This window comes from Eurytemora carolleeae, unplaced genomic scaffold (assembly GCF_000591075.1).
Source record: "Eurytemora carolleeae unplaced genomic scaffold, Eaff_2.0 scaffold838, whole genome shotgun sequence".
NCBI classification, from domain to species: Eukaryota; Metazoa; Arthropoda; class Copepoda; order Calanoida; family Temoridae; genus Eurytemora; species Eurytemora carolleeae.
This window is the reverse complement of record NW_019396742.1, coordinates 137,011-156,628: the sequence shown is the minus strand read 5'-3', so window position 1 is coordinate 156,628 and position 19,618 is coordinate 137,011. Positions and strand designations below refer to the sequence as shown.

General features: G+C 31.3%; 2 protein-coding genes across 2 annotated transcripts; one reads left to right on the top strand and one right to left on the bottom strand.

Moving 5' to 3' along the window:
- The first annotated feature begins 6 nt into the window (after positions 1 to 6).
- Positions 7 to 6,364, top strand: LOC111708079 (uncharacterized). The gene is made up of 9 exons (XM_023481337.1): positions 7 to 411; positions 543 to 654; positions 944 to 1,002; positions 1,389 to 1,427; positions 1,880 to 1,952; positions 2,008 to 2,070; positions 3,914 to 3,983; positions 4,496 to 4,594; positions 6,244 to 6,364. The coding sequence occupies exons 1-9, from the start codon at positions 400 to 402 to the stop codon at positions 6,362 to 6,364; spliced, it is 648 nt and encodes a 215-aa protein (XP_023337105.1). The 5' UTR covers positions 7 to 399.
- A 3,498-nt stretch (positions 6,365 to 9,862) lies between these two features.
- Positions 9,863 to 19,390, bottom strand: LOC111708080 (uncharacterized). Its single transcript, XM_023481338.1, has 7 exons — positions 19,295 to 19,390; positions 18,633 to 18,687; positions 16,576 to 16,695; positions 15,997 to 16,085; positions 14,591 to 14,899; positions 13,323 to 13,381; positions 9,863 to 10,811 (listed from the first exon to the last, which is right to left on the bottom strand). Exons 1-7 carry the CDS (start codon positions 19,328 to 19,330, stop codon positions 10,721 to 10,723), a joined length of 759 nt encoding a protein of 252 aa, XP_023337106.1. The 5' UTR covers positions 19,331 to 19,390; the 3' UTR covers positions 9,863 to 10,720.
- Positions 19,391 to 19,618: the final 228 nt, after the last annotated feature.

The following is a 19,618-nucleotide window of genomic DNA, read 5'->3' as shown; positions in this document are numbered from 1 at the left end:
CAATTGCTCCGAAAAATGTAAACATTAATTACTTTTTGATAATTAAATGAGATTTGACGTCTTCAATGGTTTTTCAAAAATGCAAATTATAGATTTTTACCTAAGTAACAAATGAGTTATGGGCTTTTTTTACATTTCAACTGGCCTTTCGACCATCCGGTACCCAAAACTATCCATTTGAAAAAAATGACAAAAAATCCGTCAAATAACTTTTCTTAAAATTTAAGAAATGTTCAGTTTAAAGTGTCAAAAATTAGAGTTTTACGGGAAAAAATACCACCCTTCAATTCAACTGAAACGCTCGAAGTTACGGCCCTAAAAAGAGAAGCTATATCTTAAAAAGATTCAAATTCAATACAATAATTTTACAAATGTTTCTTTTATATAGGAGAATATGTCATGGATTTTAAGGTATTTAAATCACATCTTCCAAATTTTAAATACTGTGTCATTTTCATTTCAGTTTTTGCAAAAAACTTTAAATTATCAAAATTAATGAAGTCAATCCGAATTGAAAGTAATCTTAACGTTTCTTTTTGCAGTGCTATAGTACTGTGGGTAAAATGAATCACACCATCAAATTCGCCAGGCGTATGAATGGGATGAACATAGGAGTAGCAATTAACAGAAGCAGTGTTCAACATCTTGACCCAGGTAAAGGTTTAGATTGACACACATAAAAAGAAAGAATTTGTAAAATTAAAGCTGGATAATGTTCTTTTGATAATACAAATGTGTTGTATTGTATTTCAAATTTGTAAATGTAATTACAGACTGTGTGACACAACCCATTTAAATAATATGTTAATAGAGAAATTTGTTTTATAAAATTAGTGTAGTTATTTGATGCCATTTATGTATGATCTTTTAAATAAGAAATAAAGAGCTAGGGTATATATTTTCAAAATTTATTATTGATTGCTTAATTTCTTTAAAATTTCAGACATTGCTCCTTACAAAACAAAAATGTATTCTGGGATTGGTTTAACTATGGCAGATCAGGTTCGTTTCTGTATATTATAAAAACTAAAAAAACTAATTACAAAAGAGTACATTCGTAATTGTAAACCAAGTACAGGGTATCCCAAAGTGCATCATGGAAAGGCGTGAAGCCTTGACTTTAGCTTCTCGTATACACCACATTACTAATGGAAAGTTTTAATGTAATCTGACTTCTTTTGTTGCAGTTTTGCCACAAACTCGCATTTTCTAACCCCTATATCTTTGCCTAAACCTTTGATATTTCAAACTTAGACTTTTTAATCTACCAGAATTAAAAGTTTGAAATATCAAAGGTCTAGGAAAACGGGTTGAAAAGTTATAAGAATTAGAAAATCAGAGTTTGTGACAAAAATTCAATTCCCTAAACCTTAAATCCATGTGTTAAGATTCTCAGCACGTATGCCTCTGTTCAAAACTCTGTAAAGGTATAAACAAAACATTGTTTTGATTCAAATAAAACTTCAAACCTATTTCTTTTTGGAGAAGCTTAAAGGGAGTGTTAGCGATAAATAAAAGGGGGTATAGGCTAACGTCGAAAAATATTCGATGGTGAATGCTTTCACTTTCTTTTATCTGTTACAACGGTACCGTTTAAACATTTTTATGAATGCATATATGTCTAAAATACCAATATTCTTATAACCTAAGATTGATTAAATAGTTTTTTTTTCGGTTTCTCCATTCATGTCGTTTGCAAAATTATGCAGTAAAAACGAGAAAGACAAATTTTGCCTAATATTTCCTTATTGCTACTTTGATAAAGGTTTATTAGGATACCAACGTTGTGAATCGTGCAATAGCAGCTTTTTTAATTGAGGGTCACTTGAAATTACGTCGGCAGTCCCTTTAAACAAATAATTGAAAATATGTTGTTTAGATCATGTCTGGTAATACAATGAATGATGTGCTGGTGACTAAATCTGTTACTGACAAAAAGGATCTGAAAAATGGCAAGAGCATCAATTATCTAATAATAAATATAATTTAACATGGTCATTTTTTTAGCACTTTTTAAAAATTTAAATGAATGCGTGGATGAGACTAATGAAAATGAATACATGCATTTAGGAAACCTGAAGAAAAATAGAAATTAAATAGAAATAATTTTAAAAATTTTATTTCAATTTCTAAAACATGCTTGGCCAAATTTTGAAACAAAGGAAATCGCACGTAACATAATAAAATCTCCTCTTATTGAAGAGATATTGACCTAGATAAATTAGAATAGATTGCTCATGCAGACTGTAAAGCTGAAAATTGTACAACCCCTTGTACATCATGAACTCGTCATTTGAAGAGGTCATTGAATACTTCTTTAGGTCAATCTGTAGAGATTTTTTTTTACTAATTTATTTAAAGAAGTTTAATAAAAACTAGGCCTCACCCATTAACTATTTTAGCTTTTAACCCTAAACAGGCTTGGCCGGCCCTATAGTTTTTTTTTGTCCTAGCACTCTCATTTTTGTCACTTTTACCGTGAAATTTTGTGACTTTTAATGAAAAATTAATAAGGATTTTTCTGTCAATTTTTTTTATGCATAGAGTAGGGTACAGGGCGGTTAAAAGTCCAGTCCGTGTAAAAAAAAATCTAAAATGGCCATTAACTTGTTTGTGACTAAAGCTACAGATCTAAAAATTAAATTAAAAATTAAAAATTCCTTAAAAAATAGATGTAGAAACATGTTTCACAATTGGATATCTGTTTAAAAAAATACAATTTTACCTTTTTTTGTTTTTTTTATTCAACCTTCCCTAGAGCCCAAACTATTAGAATTATTTGTCTAATTTTTTTTCAATAAGCTGGCGTTAAAAAAAATTGGTCTATGAATATGCATTTTAATTCTATACCTATTCTCTAAGGCCTTTTTATAATGGAAGGGCGTGGGACGCTCCCCCCCAGGCTATTCATAGATTCAGACCCCCCAGCTTTTATATGGTTGACTGTTGCCCTGAAAGTCGCCATTAAAAATCGTTTAAAATTTGTGTTTCTTTTTTTGTTTAAATTGGTACATTTTCAAAAGTAATAAATGTCGACTTTTTTTCATGACCCTTTTAAAATTAGAATATCCAAAACAGATTCTAAAAGTGAAAATTTCTCAAGTCCCACAAAAGCATACAAGACAAATGTGTAGATGAAAGTAAAGTTTTAAAAATCTCTTTATTGATGAGCCAACAAAATTGAAAAAATTAGGAATACATAATTATCAAAAAGTATATTTTATATTCATAGGTTTGGAACTTCGTCTAAGTTGTAAAAAGAATAAGTAACAATTTGCAGTAGCCAATCGATTTCTCTATTGCACTCAAGACAAGTTAAAGAGAGATCTTGAAAAAAACCAAAAATAGGTTTAAGCAAATTGAAAATGGGTAATTTCCTAGAGAACGATTTTTGGACCACCCCTTTTCATTTTCAATTTCAACTGCAAACCTCCGGTATGGTGAAGACGACATGAGCAATCTATTCTAATTTATCTAAGGATATTGAGAAGAACACCAATGTTTCGAATATCGTTTATGTAATCGAAAACATTTACTTTTCACATATTTGACGTGTAAGATCAAAACAAGAGGAGATTTAAGATCACAATTCGTACCAGTAAAGTAATGTAAAACAAATTGACTTTCTTTTTGGGGACATAGTTAACCGGAAAAAGAAATGTATAAAGAAAAATTATGCTATGAATAATTTGACAATGAGTGGAAATTGTTCAGAACTCGTTGAATGAAAAAAATAAGACTTCCATCCACTTGAATGATAAATTCTTGCTGATACTTTGAAATAAAAATATTTTCTCAAAAACTTAAACGTTCCCAAATATAAAGAAAATTCCGAAAATTCAACATCTAAATCAATTAAGTCGATGTAAGGCAATATTTTAAGAAATCTCTTTAAACGGTTAAAATTCAACAGTTAGTAGGAATCTATCACATTATTCCAAAAGCGAATGTGATTTGAAGAAAACGATCATCAACTTTGAAAGGTCAGGAAATCAATCTTTTATTAATTGACTAATTTTTTTTTCAACTGTTTGGTCTTTACAATATAATCCTAATAGTGTGGGAAGTACAAGCTGAAATACGACAGTTTTCCAAATAAAAATTCGGGAAGCTCAAAAAATGTGCACATTTTTTTACGATAGTACAATTTGAATTTCTTTCAGAAGAACTTTATTCTAAGAATTATGAAGTAGTAACACTAAATGTTCTGAAAGAAACTGTATACTTATTACTAAGTTACCTTTTATTTATAGATTGGCATGTCTGATTTTCAAATGTACTGTTAAAACCTTTATATATCCATAATGTGATTTGATAGGTGATTTTCTTCCGTCTAAAAATTTTTAATTGAAAATAATCCATTTTCAACAGAAAAGTACACGTACGTCTTATTCATTTTAGATCAAACAAACCTTTTGAGGCTACTTTTATGACTCAAAGATGCCAATTTATGAATGGAAATTTACTTACAATTCCGTTCACAGTCCTTTTATAGGTTTGGTGGGTGTAGTAATCCTCTAGTTCCACAAGTAAATAATTCACTAGCAAACTGTTCCCCCCTTCAACTTCTCAACATTTACCAACAATCAATCAGGTTAAACTTTAAAAGGGATTGTAAACGACATTTCAATAAATCAGGTGTATATGACTGGTAAACGATATTTCAATCAATCATATTAATGGGACTGAACGCGATATTTCAATCAATCATATTAATGGGACTGTACGCAATATTTCAATAAATCAGGTTAATGGGACTGGTGAACGATATTTCAATCAATCAGGTTAATGGGATTGTAAACGACATTTCAATAAATCAGATGTATATGGGTGGTAAGCGATATTTCAATTAATCAGGTTAATGGGACTGTAAACGAAATTTCAATCAATGATATTAATGGGACTGTAAGTGATATTTCTAAAAATCAGGTTAATGGGACTGTAAGCAATATTTCAATCAATCAGGTTAATGGGACTGTAAGCAATATTTCAATCAATCAGGTTAATGGGACTGTAAGCAGCATTTCAATCAATCAGGTTAATGGGACTGTAAGCGATATTTCAATCAATAATATTAATGGGACTGTAAAAGAAATTTCAATCAATCAGGTTAAAGGGACTGTAACGACATTTCAATCAATCAGGTTAATGGGACTGTAAACGATATTTCAATTAATCAGGTTAATGGGACTGTAAACGATATTTCAATCAATCAGGTTAATGGGACTGGTAAACGATATTTCAATAAATCAGGTTAATGGGACTGGTAAACGATATTTCAATAAATCAGGTTAATAGGATTGTAAACGATATTTCAAAAAATCATATTAATGGGACTGTAAGCGATATTTCAAAAAATCATATTAATGGGACTGTAAGCAATATTTTAATAAATCATATTAATGGGACTGTAAGCAATATTTCAAAAAATCAGGTGAGAGGGATTGTAAGCAATATTTCAATCAATCAGGTTAATGGGACTTTACGCGGTATTTTAATCAATCAGACTAAAGGGACTGTAAACGATATTTCAATTAATCAGACTAAAGGGACTGATAACTGTATTTCAATCAATCAGGTTAAATTGGGACTGTAAGCGATATTTCAATCAATCAGACGAAAGGGACTGTAAACGATATTTTAATAAATCAGGTTCATGGGATTGGTAAACGATATTTCAATCAATCAGGTTAAAGGGACTGTAAACGATACTTCAATCAATCAGATTAAAGGGACTGGTAAACGATATTTCAGTGGACGGCTGTTTTGAGTTTAAATGCCAAATTCAAGAAATTGCTGACTATAAACTAAGTAGCAATGAGTAATGAGGTAGAAAACGTAATTTTTCTTTGTTGAAGAGACAAATTTTGTCAATTTCCTTCCTTGTCTCAACCTAAAGTGAACTTAATTCCAAGTCTAGGTTAAGGTTAAAAATTAATTTAAATAGGTTTCTGACTTAGGCCTAGATTTTTAGGTTTTGATATTTTTCTAGCTTTTAGAGAGAACAAGTGGAATTTTGTTCGTATTATTAAATTATCAAAAGTTCCTAGGGATTTTGTAATTTGCAACTGAAAATTATGTATAAGTGGAAATATTATAATTTCAAAAAATACATAATAACAAGTCCTTATAGACATTTTTAAGTAAATAAAAGTATGCTGCATTTGTTCCACACTTTTTTGGATCCCACTGTATAGGATACATTAATTCCATCAGTTAGTATAACCACTAATTATTTTTCAGTAACTCTAATTTTACCCCTGCTACTAATGTTGTTTGTCCGGAAGAATGTGTGATTGTTAAAACAGAATCTTCTATNAGCAATTCTTTTTCTCTTTATACGCAACAGATGGAAGTAAACTAGTACATATCACTTTCGAATTCAATTCGGAATCAGCTCATACCCCATTTTAGTGTATTTAATGTTGTTGTAAAACGAAATGTTTTAACAGTAGCTTTACAATCTTTTTTGATTAAATTGTTCTGTGTACAAACTATTGCCCGGTGAGACACAAGTCCGTTAAATGTGCAGTACAATTTGATCGTCTACCTAATTCACATTTTATGGGTCCCATTTTTAATCTGTAGTATATGCGAAGGCAAACCTTTTTGGCCTGTAAATTCAAATTGTCACAAACTGTAGCTGAGTCCGTACCTGTACCCTGCTGTACTCCCAGCCCCTCTCCAGGGTACGCCTCTAGTACTAATCGGCGTATATATCAACGAAATTTTGACATCTTTTTAAAAACAGCTTTGCTTTCTATTAAGTTTGCTTATAAAAACAAATATGTTCTGAAAACATCCTCGTATTAATACAACTGTATGATGTCTGAAACCAAAATTCTTTGCAATTAAATCACTAAAAACTCCGGTTCATTTGAAGTACAGAACAGACTTTCAGGCAGCTAGGGTAAGTGGTAAAATATTCATAGCTAGAGCTGAACGATTGCAAAACGGCAAAATACAACAAAAGAATCATCTCCTTCTTGTGACATTAATATAAAAGATATGAGTAAATCAAAACTGATATTCTAATTACCATAATTTATATAATCTTTCTAAAAACACCCCAAATTCTATTAACAGGTTTATTTTGTTTAGGAAATGTTAGCAATGTTGCAAGGGATTTGGAATGACACAACTCTAGACTTTGTTATGTTTAACGTATATTTAAATGGATTAGATCACACACAACTCACGTTTCATAGTCAGGTTATTCAATTTCTAGTTTGCAGAGTGTTAAATTCTTACAATTTCTTTCTCTGTACCAAAACATCTGCAAGTATCTTTTGTATTGAAATCGCAATTGCAAATTTGCAGGAAAAGAACATGGCTTACTCCATTCGTTTATGCTAATACAAATGGTTTAAAGTGTATTATGTTACATCAGCCATGATGACATCACGATTCTATAAATGTAGGATCGCGTAAAATTACGTTTACACTCTACATAAAGTCTCTTTAAAGGGGCCATATATCTAATTTCAGGTGATATTTTTATACTAGAAAAACAAAGATATATTCCAAAATATGGTCAGATAAAGGTTTCGTGGGTAGCCAAGTGAATCTAAATGGAAGGTTACCAAACTAAGAATTACAACGATAGTCTCTTTAAACCTGTTTTAATTAACAAACAGTGTACAAACTCATTTTCAAAACTTTTGTTGTAATAGGAACTTGATAAATCACCTAATACTAAATTCTTTCCCGTTACCTTATTGGCAGATTTCAAACTGAAGTTTAAAGGAATTGAGTCTTTGCCACAAACTCTGATTTCCAATCCTTATATCTTAAACAACCCAATGTTGTATACCTCAGATATTTCAAACTGGAGATTTTGTAGACCATAAATCCTATCTTGGAACCTTTCTCCAATAGATGTCGTCCTAGAGCCGACACCAAATCAAACCTCCCCAATCAATAGACGCTAAATCCGTGAAAAGTGAAAACACATTTTAAATATAGAAATGCTTATAATTCGTGATTATCGCTGTTAACAATAATTTTTGTAACTAACCGGGTATTTATTTGTTAGAAGCAAAGAGAATAGAATATATATTAGAGTGGAATTTACTAAAAAAAGTGTAAAACGGCCATTTTGTTGTACTGTTTCCATACTGCAGGTGTACTTCACATATTTATGCTATATAACCTTTTGGGCCCTGGAATATCATTTTTTAGAAAATCTAAAATTAATGTTAAAAGAAATCCAAATTATGAAAAAGGCTGGTTTCATAATTGACCAATAATCATTTCACATAGACTCTATGCCTTTCACTTTACAAACGATGATTTTCCGTTATAACTTTAAATCAAATGATGTTTTTATTCACATAATTCATTTTATAAAGTTTATTTAACAGCTTTAAAAAATTCGAAATTGAAATGGAAAATCTAGGGAACATACTGTATTAATGTACTCTACTGCATATAATTTGTGAAAATTTACATGATTTGTACACTTTGAACTCCCTTTCGGGCTGAAAGGGACTGAAAAAATTCATACCGAGAGATTCTTTAAATTCCACTCTAATATCAATTCTATTCTCTATGGTTAGAAGTCAAAAAACGTTTTATTCTCCAGATCCTATCGGCCCCTCATTTTTTCTACCTATCTAGAACTAGTTTTGTTCATTAAAATATTATAACGATTTATCCCAATATTTTGTATTTTCTTGTATTTGTTTACAAAACTGTATTTGCTCCTAGGTTTGATATACAGATTTTTTTTGTGTTTGTCCCAAACTTTATAAAAGCGTAGTGAAACCTTAGAACAACCTTTCAACCCTTCACTGAGATTATCAACCTTAGATCAACCTATCGACCCTTCACTGGGATTAACAACCTTAGATCAACCAATCAACCTTTCCCTAGGCTTATCAACCTTAGATCAACATATCGACCCTTAATTGGAATTATCAACCTCGAGGCCCCTTTGTTCTTTTACAAAATTATGTTAGATCAAATAATTTAAGCTTTGAAATATTAAAAGTTTACAACAGCTTGCAAAGATATAAAGATTAGAACATTTGAGTTTGTGGCAAAGAGTCAATTTCTTTCAAACAAACAATTCTGTCTGATTAAATATACAAAGTTTTAAAATATCAAGGGTTTTCACCATCATGTTACTTATATATAGAAAATAAGAAAATTAGAGCTTTTAACAAGTGTTTAGTTCATTCACTTGCAGATAATACAGCCTTTCGGGAAATTTTTTTCCTATTTCTGCTTAAGAGTTTGAACATAATTCAAAATTATAGGAGACGCTCTTAAATAAATATTTCTCCTAACTTAGTCCTTCAGAATATATAAATTATTGGTCTATAATTATAGAGTAACTGAAGTCATAAAGAATGATCGCAAAGTTTGAGTTAAAGCCAATCCATTTTTTTAAATAAAAAGTTTTAATGTGAATTGAATTTGATATTCAGGGAATGAATGAATTTCTCTCCGCTATCGGGGGAAATTTTGGATTTTATTTCGGAGGATCTCTCATCACATTCGTTGGTAATATATAATCTAATATTAAAAAGATAAAACATTGATTTGCTAGATGTTTTCTGAAAGTTAATGTTGCTACAGTAATAAACCAAACAAAAAATTTTGTTTTTTTTTTTTTCTGAAAAGTCTGTAAGGATTTTGTAACTTCTAAATGAACTTGAAAATTTTTAGAAATGTATCTGTTGCAACAATTTCAAATTAATTATTTACATCTAATGCAAAAGAAATATTTTTTTGTGGGTTCTCACCATATTATATCAATATTATTGTCATTTGACATTTTTGCTTGAAATGAAAGAAGTATATATGTAGTCAAAAAAAGCTAAAGATAATTTTAACAAGACAAAATAAGAAAACGAACAAAATTAATAAATATATTTTAGAAATGTTGTTTACTGTGGTCTCACTTGCATTGGGTGGATTTGGATTTCTAACTGCTTTTGATAAAGATAGATGATTAAATAGTTGATAGATGAATAGATCATGACATCAGTATGTGTAATAAATTAAACATATCTATATATAGCTTGCAGAATATATATAATAACAGAAAACCTTCTCATTTTTCCGGCCAGAACGTTCTCTTCTTACAATAGAAGTAATTAAAATCATTTAAATATTTCAAAATTAATGAAGATAAATTCAAACACAAAAGTATATTTCAAAAAATGGCACTGGTTAAATAAAACTTAAAATATATACAATAAAACATAAACTAAAAGCTCAAATTTTTAAAGCCAAAGTTATGACACAGTTCTTAAGTACAAATCACAAGTACCTATAATTGAAATCTGTAGAAATCTATCAAAACCCTGCAAATTATAATAATGATGATATACTATAAGCTGAAATCACAAGGCATACATAGAAGAGGGAGGGAGGAAGGATGTAGTTTTGTACTTAATTCTTTTAAATTAGACAGATTTCTCGAAAATTTTATGTGGCCGAAAAATAATTAAAAATTCCCAGCTATTTTTTCAATTTTTTTTTAACTGACATGAAAATCTTTAAGTGTACGTTTAGCTTATTTCTGACAAGTTAAGGTTTGATAAACTATCTTTAAAACATGTGAGGATATCTACTAGTAATATGAGACTTTAACAATTTTTTAATTTTCAATACATGGCTTGAACGAATTTTACGATAATTCTCAAAACGTGATTCTTTATCCAATTAAACCAGAATATTTAGCAGGTCGGAAACGTATATCTAGCTGGTTTTAGTAAAGCTGGTCAACTGATGAACCTTCACTAATTTCTTTATCACAAGCAAGCTTGGATTTTCTATCTCGCCTCCGCGCCAGATAAACACTAAACATAATATTCATATATTAATTATAAAACTAAATAAAATTTTGTTAGAGTGATAACCAGAAAACTGTGGATAAGAAATAAGTTGTTAAATCATTGATGAAGTGAAATGGGTCTATTTACACTGCACATGCTCACTGAACTAGTTACAGTCATACTCATAGCTAGAGTCTAAAAGTTGACTTTCTATTCCAGAGTTTTCTGGTTATCACTGTATATTCGTATATAATTCCTAGAAAGTAATCAGAAGCCTTTTTGTAATCTATTTATTTATAAATCTACTATAGTTTATCAATTCATCTATCTTTGTAGAATCTACGAAGAATCAATTAATCTACTTATCTATTTTTCTAATTGTACTAATAATAGTAATACGAAAAGAATTTAAGTTTTTCATAGTTTAATATGAAATCCATTTATCTTTCTAATCATACGCTAATTCAGTGTAGAGTGTACATTGTACAGTGTATAGTGCTCAGTGTACAATGTGCACTGTACATTACACGGTGTGCAATATACAGTGTGCAGTGTACGGTATACAGTGTACAGTATACAGTGATTCGTGAGAAATTTGGAAATTTTGAATTTTCTGGAACATTAATCTCTTAATGTTAAAATTACTTGAAGCGAAACAAAAGTGCGGAGAGTTGAATTAGAAAAAGTGAACGTTTATAAATGTCTTCATAGTTATGAAGAGCAGTTGAATAGGTATGGCTAATTAAGCTACTTCTCAGTTGTTTAGCTGGTTCATCTACTTCTCAATATAACTGTAGTTAAGACTTAAGTTAATCTTATTAATTATAAATTTACATATCTCACAATTTCATATTTTCTCTACCAACAAATATTTTTTGGTCATGAAATTAACTGAATTCTTTTTTAATGAGCTTTCGTGTTTAGCTTTTGTTAATTTAATTAGATTGGGAATTCCTTTCACTATCGTACTATACAACAAGCTGAAGTGATTGCTTATTAATATAAAAATACAAATACATAAACCTAATTTTTTAAATTCCCTAGGATTACATCTAAGCTTATTTTTCTGATCAAATCTGTTCATTAGAATTTAGTGTTTAGCTTTTGTTAATTTGATTGGATTAGGAATTCATCATACTAAACAACAAGCTAAAGAGATTGTTCATTAATCTAAAAATACAAATATATAAGCCTATTTTTCAACTTAAATAAGCCAATTTTTCTGATCAAATCTGTTCATTAGGCAAAAACTAAAAAGTAATTATCAATTTTTATAAAGTTTAGTTTTGGTCCTTAACTAGAACCTTGCTTAAAACCATCTTTTATCGGTAAGATATGCTTTACTGAGTTTCTTATTCCAATAATTATGATATTACTAGGCTTTTAGGGCGCTTTGCGCCCATCTTCTATTTAAATTGAGAACATGTTCTTTTTGTTTACATTTAAAAATTTAAAAATTTTTTTACAAAATTAAAGACCTGTAAAGCACATTTTTTAAAAAATTTTATCATTCCCTGTGGTCACGAGATGTACTACAAAAAATTTGGGCCCGATCGGTTTTGCCGTTTTGACGTTTATTGGATACAAACAAACAGACAGATAGACAGACAGACAAGCCAAATTTATATATAGATGAGTATCCAAATTAGGGACTTTCCAGATTAGGGACTATCCAGATTAGAGACTATCCAGATTTCCCAGATAATGTTCCGACCCACCAACTCTCAATGATAAGAAAACCAGACTAGAATTTGAATATCTAGTATCAACCAGTTTTTCTTTCGCATTAGGAATAATGGCGACCCTGTCTGTAGGACTATAGTGGTTATCGACAATATTTCTAGTTGTTGACTAATATTTACAGGACAAAAACGTTGGCAAACGGTGAAATTCATATTTTTGTGAAATACTTAAAATTATAAACTTAATACAGTTCATTTTTAATAATCTGCACTTTTATATATTCAATTTTATACGGAAATCTGCACATCTATATGTACGTAACTTCAAACTTTTATATGTACATCTGTACACTTTTATATGTACATCTGCAAACTTTTATATGTACACCTGTAAACTTTTATATGTACATCTGTACACTTTTATATGTACATCTGCAAACTTTTATATGTACACCTGTAAACTTTTATATGTACATCAGTTCACATTTATATGTACATTTTTGCCCTTTTATATGTATACATCTGTCCACTTTTATATGTTCATCTGACCTCTTTTATATGTACTTTGTACACTTTTATATTAAATTAGTTTTATGATTCCCTTTTTTGAGACATTTCCGTGGTGATCGACATCTCCGTGATGACGCTTTTCCATAGCACCCACTTGTGTTTACATTATAATTAAAGAACGAACTAAAGTTTACAAATTGTCTTAACCCCTTTATGAAACGCTGGTTCTTTCTGTTACCGGGATTCATATGACGATACCGTGTCTTAAATTTTGGGCTCCGTTATAACATCAAACTCATGTACATTTGAGCATAACTTATAATTTTTGTATTAAAAACATTACCTCAGTACTCCGACAAAAAGACAGGTAACGCAACTTAAACCCAGAATTAACGCCAAAATCTAAACAAAATATATGTTTTTATTTCATGAAAAAATATCAAGAATTCTCTGATATGTTGTATCGAGGTCCGAGTTGTTTAACTGAAGAAGATAAAGAAACATAAAGATTTCGATCCCAAACAAAAGCTTTAAATATCTACATCTTTTTCTCATTTCAATGAATGGTTTACAGTGCGCGGTCAAAAAGTTCCAATTTTTGCTTCGATAATAAATCGTCTCAAGTCTTGAGCCGCCAGATATGCAGATAGAATAATCGGCGGGAAATTGAGGTGCGGCGCAGGGGGGGGGAGTGGGCCGTGGGGAGGCCTGCATGGAAAAGCGTGTACGAACTCAATGCATTGCAACCATTTTGAGGATTTACGTTTCATGCTGTCATGATTTCTTTCATTTTATAACTTTTGCAGATTATAAAACTTGCAATGTTTACATAATGACTCAGCTATTCCTCTGGAATAAATGAAAATTAAAACACACAAATCATTGTTGCAGATTTCTTTTACAACTTAGTGTTCACACTGAATCATTCAATGAGATGTAGATAAAATATTGTGACAAAATAAAAATAAAAATGAGAACTTAGTTTTCTCTTATATTCAACTCAACTCTATCCCAAATGGGCTATTTTTGTCTAATAAAGATGGGGGGGGGGGCCGTTTGAAAAGCCCTCCGCCCCTATGATTTTCTAACTTTTTAAGGCCAGCTCAGTAAAAAATTGAACCTCTAACTTCAATAGTTGGGTGCGACAGAGATTTTAAAAATTTCAAAAATTATGCCTCTAATCAATGGAGGTCATTTGAAAGTACGTTTACAGTCCCTTTAATTAATGATGGGTTAAACAGATTTAAACTTTTACTTTGGACTGTGGTTGGAACTTTGGTAACCTGTTCGAAAAACTATATTTGCAGGATTACTAAATAAGATCCGCCATATTTGTATACCTTAATATTTGCAGGATTACTAAATAACTGCAAGCTGATTTTAAATGGCCTAAATCCAAATAGTTTGAAATACTTAGTATTGTCGTCAATTTTTACGCCGTCTCTAAATTTCAGTGGTTTTTATGACACCCTGTGTAATGTACAAAATACAAATTGCTATAAATGTTTCCATCACCATTTCTAAGAAAACGTGAGAAGGAAGGAAAAAAGAATATTTAACATTTAGAATAAAACAAGTTTCTGATTCCTGCAAATATCAATTTGTTCTCACCTGGTTTCCGTGCATTTTCATCAACTTTCGTGGATGTTCGTTGAGAAGATCTGTACTATTTGAACTTGGATCAGATTCAAACATTGTATAGTTATGTACACCATCATCATCTAGGATTTGTACATCATTGTTATGTACATGATTGAGGGGGTGTAGAAGGTTTTCTTCAATACCATGTATATCTGTCTCAAGTTGTACAATAGCTTCCTCAAGTTGGATGTGCTCTTTTAGCTCGTTTAATTCGTGTACAGTATCTTCTGGCATCCTGTGTACATGAAAACCATTGTGTACGACGTACTCTTTGGGTGTCTAAAATTACAATAATGTATCAAACTATATTTTTAAAATAAGGTATTTTGCTTACTCAGACATTCCGGTGGTGGAAACTCTTGTAATATGAATATCGACATCAATGTTTGATTTCGATCCTTTGTTAATCTGCAGATTAATCTAATCTTTATATGATATCCCTCTTGGTAACTGTACCCAGTTAGGGGTTGTATTGAGTTTTGATCGGGGAGAGGAATAACTAAAACGAAGCTATTGAAAGGTAAAGTTTTTATAGATATTCAAAATAAATAGGCCCACAATGGATATCGAGATCAAGCGTTCGGAGGCCGAATTTAAAGAATTTGAGCCGCGGCTTAAATTTGAGACGTGGCTCAAACATGGTTGGTTCCACTTAAAATTGTATTCGATGTTTCAAGATTTAAGCGCGTGCTCAATTGAAACCGTTTTTTTTTTGCGAATTTGAGACGTCGCTAAAATTCATTGAATTCGGACTCGGGATTATAAATATCAAGCACAAAATTCCCAGCTCAAATTCAACAGAAGCAACCTCTGCAAAACTTCTATTTCTAGTTCCAATCTTTACAAGCACGTGCCTAGTCTAATCCCAAAAGAAATGAGGTTTTGCCACAAAATCTGAGTTTTTAATCCGATGTCGTAGACCTTTGATGAATAAAATAGTCTAAGTTTGAAATATCAAAGGTTTACACCATCAGGTATCAAATATTGGAAAATTTGAGGTTATGGCAAGGACTCAGTTCCTAAAAATAATCTAATTGTTTGGAAATCACAAAATCATTTCCAATCCCGAACCTGTTCATCCGAGTAAATTCTGTAAAATCAGAACATTTGACTTCATGGATAGCAGGCATAAATATGAGATACTTTAAAGTTACACAATATGTACATATAGAGTCCAATATTACTTTGCAAACCCCGAGTTCTTCACAGCAAACTAATTTTGTCCATGTTCTTCATTCTTTAGTTTAGGATTTGAAAAGTGGGATAGTTTTTTACAGTTCTAAGGGATGGGGGCTCTGCCCCCTTGCCCCCCCCCGTATACGCCCTGTTAAACCACCTCCTCTCTAAACAATTCAGAAAGTTTGTTGTACCATCACCTGTTGGTGTATACAGAAAACTTCTGTAGTTGGTCCAACCAATTCCTCACAGCTCATCATAGCAATCTCAGATCCACACAGACATACACCTTTACAATCAGTTTAAAGATATAATTCTACAACCCCCCCCCCTTCCCTAGTCACAGTTTTCCCAGAGTATTACCCCTAGTTTCTCATAGGGATTTACAAACCCACAATTCGATCATTTGACAATGTTCAATTGAAGAAGATCATTAGACAATTTGTTTATTTGACAAAGATCATTGGACCAAGATTATTTTACAGTGATCATTCGACCAAGATCATTTAGAATTTGACAAAGTCATTTGACAAATATCATTTAACACAGATCATTTGATCATATGACAAAGTTCATTTGACAATCTTCATTTGACAAAGATCATTTGACAAAGATCGTTTGACAGAATAAAGACGGATAAAAACATATCTAAAAAATGCAAAATGTTTATGCAAATCTCAAATCTCAATTCCCACAAAATTTGAATCGCAAATTAATCTATAGAGGCATTTCCCCTCCTCCCTCCCCACCCCCTTTCAAGGTTTAAATCTTGGCCTGACCTTTTAATGTTGAATGCCAGTAATGCGAGACAGACGAGCAATGATCCCTGCAGCTGTCTCCTGCTGTTGTTTCAGGGTAGAGATGTATGTGAGCTGTGTCACCGTCAACATCTACGGTTTCTAAATTATATAATTATCAAATATATGATTTATTTGACAACTTGATAGAAATATAAATTATTAAAGGAACTGTTCGCGTGATTTCAAGTAACGTCCATGCAAAGATTAACAACTGTTTTCTTGAAACCTATGATTAAAAATGTGGAAGATACCGTCGTTTTCTGACTCGATCAACCTCTATTTCTGTGAGTTTCTCCAGTGCTTCTTACAAATTTTCGAAAAGAAACCGAAAATAAAAATAAACAGTTTAAATGAACAAAACTATTAACATCTAACTCATACTTAAGCAGACAAATTTGAAATTACGCCTACATTCTCTTTAACTGAAGATAGAAAACAAAACTTGTGTGTTTCTCTGAACACAATTTTATGCAAAAATATATCAGAACTTTTCCAATTACTCAACTGAGGCTAAAAACAAATGCCATCTACCCGGTTGAATTTTCGCATAATTTCCATAGCAACCAGTCATGAGGACGTCCATAATTACCAATGTGACGTAGGATTTTAGGTGTTGAAGACGTTGTAGGGACGTTTAATGCACACCCTCACAACCTATATTTTGAAGTCAAAATTACGTCACTTTGGACGTCCAAATGACCAAACTTTAGTTAAGTTAAGACCAGTATGATACCAGTTAGGTAACCCAACCTAACCCAACCTAACCTGACCTAATCCAAACTAAAGGGATTGGGCATGTTCTGACCAATTAGGTAATTTGACATAACCTGATCAATTCTGACCAAATCCGACCTGATTGGACTGGTCAGGTTAAGATCAGTATGCGACCAGTTAGGTAACCATAATCAATATAACCTGACCTAACCCGACCTAGGGGGACTGGTCATGTTTCGACCAGTTATGTATCTTAACGTAACCCGACCAATCTCAACCAAATCCGCGCTGAGTGGACTGGTTAGATTTAAGACCAGTATGAGACCAGTTAGGTAACTCAATCTAACCCGACCTAACCTGACGTAACCGACCTAGCGGGACTGGCCATGTTCCGACCAGTAAGGAAGATGCTGTAACCTGACCAATCTCGACCAAATCTGACCTAAGTGACCCAACCTAACCTGACCTAACCCGAATAAGGGGGATTGGTCATTTTCCGACCAGTTAGGTATCCTTACGTAACCCGACCAATCTTGACAAAATCCGACTTAGGTGGACTGGTCAGGTTAAGACCAGAATGAGACCAGTTAGGTAATCTGACTTAACCTAATCTAATCTGACCTAAGGGGACTGGTTGTCCAGGAATCATACTGTATATGTGTGAAGTACTGCGTATAATTTGTGAACATTTACATGAATTGTACACTTTAAACTCCCTTTCAGGCTGAAAGGGACTGACAAAATTCATAACAAAGGATTCTTTAAATTCCACTCTATTATATTATATTCTCTTTGTATATATTTCTTGAAAGTTTTGATTATAAATAGTATTTTTTTTATTTGTGTAAATATTTATTTTGATGCATACATTGCGTAGTTTTTTCTTGTTTTAATCAAGAATGTAATGCAAGGAAAGTTATTTCAGAAGTGTACGCATCTTTTGTACTGCAGTGTACTGTCTCTGGGCGGTAATGTAAACAAAAGTGTTACAGCCTGGCATGGGATCCATCTTTCACATAAAAAAATCAATGAAATATTATGGTCATAGGAAACTATTATGTGAATTATCAAAATTATCAAAATTTAATGCTTTAAACCTCCTCGGATACTTAACGAACACTGATGCATCTATTCTTGTTTACAAATTCCGCCCAAAGAGAACTGGTTTCAATTTTTTACGCAATGTATACACGACCGCAATTAACTTTCCTTGTATTACATTCTTGGTTCTAATTGTTGTTACACTAATCACTGTACTGTCTTTATGTATTGTACAGTACTTTTTTTAAATATTTCATGTTGTTGTTTTTCTTGTTGTTTACCATGGAGATATTCTGGAGCATATTTAACACATCCGCAGCTTTCATCAGCGATGATCTAAACAAACATATTAAAGAGACAATTTTTCAATTTTTAATTAATTCTGTTCTAACTCAAAAAATCACATTTTTACATAGAGTGCACTAGTAAATTGTTAATTTCCAATTTCAAGGTACAAAGTATCTGAATTTTTGCCACAAACTCTGAGCTACTATACTCTTTATACCAATATAGTATGGACCTTTGTATTTTTAACTTAGATTATTTAGTCTAACAGAATTAAAAGACACTTTTTGAATTACTAATTTAATGAAATGGGTCGTAGTTAATGCTGTACTTTGTGTTTGAGGTTTATATGTTACAAGTTAAAGTTAATAGACGTAATTACAATTCCTACGTCGTTATCTATATCACATGATTAAGATAGTTATGTTACATATTACAACACAGTTAAAATAGGCGTAGATTAAAATGTACGTCATTCAATATATCACATGATTGAAACCATAGCTTGATTATAAAGGTCGTCTTCCTATTTCAGAGTTTTCTGGTTATTACTGTATGCAGCCAAACAAATGTGCTTTTGCCGATTTATGTACATTAAAAAAAGAATTTTAATCATATGTATTTATAAATCATACTTTAAAATGATTTTTGATATTACCTGTTCAATTAGAAGTATGATAATATAAATTAACATTTTTTAGCATTCTCCTAAAATAATATATTATTAAATGTTTTGGCAGAAAAGGAAACAAGTTAAAAGATGCAAGGAACTACATTCAAATGAGACAAAATTCTGTGCGATCGGTCCCCGCCCTTATATAAGACACTATGCAGCGTTAATTAAAAAGTAATTGTTTTCTTAACAAATCGTTTTTTAATCCAGAACAATTAAATTTTATCAACAAAAGAAATCAATTCATTTTTCTTCTAATTATAATTATGCAAAGCTTCCTTGTCCTAAGATTTGTAAAATGTAATTTTT